Source organism: Myotis daubentonii, chromosome 1, assembly GCF_963259705.1.
Source record: "Myotis daubentonii chromosome 1, mMyoDau2.1, whole genome shotgun sequence".
NCBI classification, from domain to species: domain Eukaryota; kingdom Metazoa; phylum Chordata; class Mammalia; order Chiroptera; family Vespertilionidae; genus Myotis; species Myotis daubentonii.
The window spans coordinates 78,484,090-78,489,256 of NC_081840.1; the positions used below are offsets into that span (position 1 = coordinate 78,484,090).

At 47.3% G+C, this 5,167-nt stretch overlaps 1 protein-coding gene across 1 annotated transcript; it reads left to right on the forward strand.

The window, feature by feature from the left end:
* Positions 1-753: 753 nt before the first annotated feature.
* Positions 754-2,520, forward strand: LOC132240673 (protein SET-like). The gene has a single exon (XM_059708171.1). It carries the CDS (start codon positions 754-756, stop codon positions 1,639-1,641), a length of 888 nt encoding a protein of 295 aa, XP_059564154.1. The 3' UTR covers positions 1,642-2,520.
* The last annotated feature ends 2,647 nt before the right edge of the window (positions 2,521-5,167 follow it).

The window sequence follows — 5,167 nt, forward strand, 5'->3', positions numbered from 1 at the left end:
AGAAGAGTCTGGAAGCAGGGGGACCCTAGAGAAGGACAGAGTAGCAATCAAGGTCAGGAGGAGGAAGTGGCTAGCAGATGTGAAGAGGAAAGGGCAAATCTGGAAGGATTTTTAAGGAAGAGAAAAACGCCTTGCTACAGACTGGACATGGGAAATGAAGAAGGAAGACTCATGACTTCATGATGTTTGGCAAGGACAGGGATGGCGGCAAAAGGGAACCAGCTCTTAGGCAGGCAGCAGGAAGGACTAAGTGTTCGGTTGGGGGAGTTGGAGGTAACAATGGGGCGTGTGATGGAAGATGCTTTGCAACCTTGTAGGAAGTTGGAATTACGGGTCTGGCAGGAGGCTGCTGAACGAGGCTGGCTGCCTCAGGGACAGTGGAAGAAGCCGTGAGATCGCAAAGGAGAAGAAAAGCTCGAGGAGCTACACATGGTGCCAAGCTAGAATGAAGAGACACGCATAGAGAATGAAGACGGTGACTCAAAAGAGCGAGGGAACATGAGAAAAGGGCCGTTTCCTAGAAGCCAGAAGTGTTTCAAGAGGAACAGGTGGCTGTAGTGTCAGATACCAAAGAAAGACTTCGTGTCAGGGAGACGGAGAAGAGAAAATCAAATGATCTGGGAGCAAGTACCTTCTATAGAGTTCCAGGGCAGAGCCAGGCTGCAGTGAGGTATTAAGAAAAGGATGGAGTCTCAGCGCGCCTTCCAGCCCCGCCGCCTCCCTGAGATCGGCTCCTCGGACCTCCCTCGTAGCATGGCCCCCAATCGCCAGTCCTCGCTCCCACCGCAAGCGCAAGCGAAGAAACCCAAAGTGCCTCCAGCCCTGAAGCCGAAGCCGGAGAAGAAGCCGGCCCCTCCAGACGTGCCCAAGGGAGAAAAAAAACAGCAAGAAGCGATTGAACATATTGATGAAGTACAAAATGAAATAGACAGACTTAATGAACAAGCCAGTGAGGAGATTTTGAAAGTAGAACAGAAATATAACAAACTCCGCCAACCATTTTTTCAGAAGAGGTCAGAATTGATCACCAAAATCCCAAATTTTTGGGTAACAACATTTGTCAACCATCCACAAGTGTCTGCACTGCTTGGGGAAGAGGATGAAGAGGCGCTGCATTATTTGACAAGAGTTGAAGTGACAGAATTTGAAGATATTAAATCAGGTTACAGAATAGATTTTTATTTTGATGAAAATCCTTACTTCGAAAATAAAGTTCTCTCCAAAGAGTTTCATCTGAATGAGAGTGGTGATCCATCCTCAAAGTCTACTGAAATCAAATGGAAATCTGGAAAGGATTTGATGAAACGTTCAAGTCAAACACAGAATAAAGCCAGCAGGAAGAGACAGCATGAGGAACCAGAAAGCTTCTTTACCTGGTTCACTGACCATTCTGATGCAGGTGCAGATGAGTTGGGAGAAGTCATCAAAGATGACATTTGGCCAAATCCATTACAGTACTACTTGGTTCCTGACATGGATGATGAAGAAGGGGAAGGAGAAGAAGATGATGATGATGATGAAGAAGAAGAAGAAGAGGAAGGGTTGGAAGATATTGATGACGAAGGGGATGAGGATGAAGGCGAAGAAGATGAAGATGATGATGAGGGGGAAGAAGGAGAGGAAGATGGAGAAGATGACTAATGAACACTGATGGATTCCAACCTTTTTAAATTTTCTCCAGTCCCTGGGAGCAAGTTGCAGTCTTTATTCTTTTTCTTTTTTCTCCCCCCTTGTGCTCAGTCGCCCTGTTTTTGAGGTCTCTTTTCTCTCCTTTACACCATGGTTCTCACCTTATTTGGGGGGGATGTACCTTGAGCAGAATACAGTGGGAAAAGAATCTTTGCCCCTTTCTGTTCCAAATTCATTTTTATCCCTTCCTGTCTCAGGAAAAACTTAATGGAATCAACACCACCGTGCTCTGTGGGAAAAAAGAAAAACCTTCTGCTCCCTTAGCTCTGCTGGGAGCTGGAGGTGGCTGGGCCCCTGTGAGTAGTGCATAGAATTCTAGCTCTTTCCTCCTTTCTCTGCATATTGGGCTCAGAGGTTACACTGTGTCTCTATGTGAATATGGACAGTTAGCATTTACCAACATGTATCTGTCTACTTTCTCTTGTTTAAAAAAAGAAAAATTTTTTTTAAAAAAGGGGGGTTATAGAAGGTCAACAAAGGGTGGGTTTGAGGTGTTTGGGTGGGTTAAGTGGGCATTTTGACAACATGGCTTCTCCTTTGGCATGTTTAATTGTGATGTTTAACGGACATCCTTGCAGTCTAAGATGACACTTTTAAAATAAAATTCTCTCCTAATGATGACTTGAGCCCTGCCACTTGATGGGAGAATCAGCAGAACCTGTAGGATCTTATTTGGAATTGACATTTCTCTATTGTAATTTTGTTCTGTTTATTTTTAAATTTTCTTTTTGTTTCACTGGAAAGGAAAGATAATGCTCAGTTTTAAACGTTAAAAGTGTACAAGTTGCTTTGTTACAATAAAACTAAATGTGTAAAAAAAAAGAAAGAAAAGGATGAGTGAACAGGAAGTGGAGGCAGTGGGTGTAAACCATGCATGTGAGGAGCTTGGCAGTGAAATGAAAGAGATTAGACAGCAGCTAGAAGGGGAAGAGGGCCAAGTAACACTGTTTTGTTTTTAAGGCCAGGCAATCCCAAACACATGGAGAGGGGGTGATAAAAGACGCCCCTTTTTTGTTCCCCATTCTCTTTTACAATTTCTGGTTCTATTTTTAAAATGTCTTTTCAAAAAAAAAAAATTAAAAAAAAATAAAATGTCTTTTCTTTTTTAATTGATTTGAGAGAAAGAGAGAAAGAGAGAGAAACACTGATTTGTTGCCTCACTTGTTTATGCTTTCATTGGTTGATTCTTCGTATGTGCCCTGACCAGGGATTGAACCCACAACCTTGGCTATCGGGACAATACTTTAACCAACTGAGCTACCTGGCCAGGGCTTGGTTCTATTTTCTTATTGCCACCTTTCTTTCTGGAAGCCTGAGAGGTGGTCTGGAAATACCTGAAGAGTTGAGAAGCTCACCACCACACAGTGGGCTTGCAAATGGGAGGCTCAGCCAGCTCTCTCCTCATCCCTAGATACACATGTAGGCAGCCCCGGCCCTCACACTTTGGGCCTCACCAACTGGCCGAAGAAAGGTCTTGGCGTCCCGTGTTCCAGGGTTTGAGGACTAATGTAGGGCTAGAGGGCAGGGAGTAGCCCTAGAGAGTCATCTGGAAACACAATTAGCACCCATGCCTCCGCTCCTCCTCCTTGCTTATACCTCAGTATTTTAACTGTAGCTAGAAAGGTGATGTTCCTGGTTTGGTGGTACAAGTGCCTCTACCTGACATAACCCAGTGCCACAACTCAGCCGAGGGATAACTGCTGCTCTCTGGGAGCAGGGTACTTGCTGGTGTCCCAAGAGGACCGGGGGCGGGGGGGCGGGGGGGGGGGGAACCGACCCTTCTCTGATGTTCTTGTGCTGTGGTGTCTGGAGCATTCCTGCTGTTAGATGTGAATTTCATCCCTTTGCTACGCATGCTCCGAAGTTCTACACAAATATTAGAAACCGATCAAGAACACACAGAGGTCCCACATTATGCAGGTCCTTCCAGCCATGGGGGAGGGTGGTAAGTGACTGCCCTGGGTCTGATGTGGAATAGAAGAGCCTGGGGAACTGGCTGCTGTTTTCTCCCAAAGGAGCTTTCAGGGGCAGCAGGCAGCCTGACTGCAAGATCGCCTCGGAACGACGGACCAGACTAGGGACTGAGAGCTGGTCAGGCTCCTTGGTGTCTGAAGGGACTAGGGCTGGGGTTTCAGCTTCCTGACCTGCAGTAGGGAAAGAAGGGCCTTTATTAAAGGGCTTTGGATTTTTAAAAAAATATATTTTATTACTTTTTTTTTTTCAGAGAGAAAGGGAGAGGGATAGAGAGTTAGAAACATTGATGAGAGAAACGTTGATCTGCTGCCTCCTGCACATCTCCTATTGGGGATGTGCCCGCAACATGCCCTTGACCGGAATCGAACCTGAGACCATTCAGTCCGCAGGCCGACTGGGCAGGGCTTTGGATTTACTAGATAAAAAGAACCTGATGCCCTAACCAGTTTGGCTCAATGGATACAGTGTTGGCCTGCAGACTCAAGGGTACCAGGTTTGATTCCAGTCAAGGGCATGTACCTTGGTTGCGGGCACATACACAGTAGGGAGTGTGCAGGAGGCAGCTGATTGATGTTTCTAACTTTCTATCCTTCTCCCTTCCTCTCTGTAAAAACTTAATAAAATATATATATATTAAAAGAAACTGGTACATTCTGAGCAGGAAGAGTGGAAGAGAAGCAAGATGGTGAGGGAGTTGCTTTGTTGGGAGTAGGTAGAGCCAGCGAAGGGTCCATGGGGAGCTGGACAGAGGGGCAAGCCAGGAGGTGCAGCTGAGTAGTAGGGATGGGGCTGGCAGAATGGAGGCTCAGCTGTGCAGTGAGTAGGCCAAGACTGCAGAAATGGGCAGAGCTGTGTAGCTGTGCGTGCCATGTGTCATGGCGGGAGGGAGTTGTGTTAATGACCTTGCCCCAAGGGCAGAGTCTCATGGTTTTGAGAAGTCAGGGCAGGGGGCATAGGTTCCAGGCTGGCCTACTCATGCCTGGGCCCCTTGTCTCTGAGATTACAGCCCTGGCTGCCAAAAGCAGCTCCATGGGGGCGGTGTAAAACAAAGCAAAAGGCCCTTTTGTGGTCCTGAGTTGCTAAGAATAGCTCTGGCTGGGCTTGGGGAGGTGTCTCCCATGGCCTGCATGTTCTGGGTCTTGTTCTCAGAGGTGTCCCTATGCTGGGTGTCTGGTGATGATTGCTAGTTGTTAGGGGAGTGGAGGCTGTCAGCTCACCCCAGCCTCTGTTACTTGTGCTTGTCCAGTTCAGCTTTGAGGGAGGCACAGCAACGGGGCAGAGGGAGGAGCGGACAAGAAACTGGTCTCAGTGTGCTAGGAAAGAGAGATAAAGGCCACCGGTCTGGAAAACAAATCTGGCTCCTGAGGCTGACGACAGTGAGGATCCTGGGAGGGAGGGAGTCGGGCAAAGAGGCCAGGAGGGAGATGGCAGTGGGAAGAAGGATAAGTAGGAAGGACTTGTAGAAGTAGTGGGTGGAAGCAGAGGAAGACAGAGAAGTAGGGAG

Bases quoted from the DNA above. Each gene is read 5' to 3' on its own strand.
- LOC132240673 (XM_059708171.1), top strand. From the start codon at position 754: ATGGCCCCCAATCGCCAGTCCTCGCTCCCACCGCAAGCGCAAGCGAAG.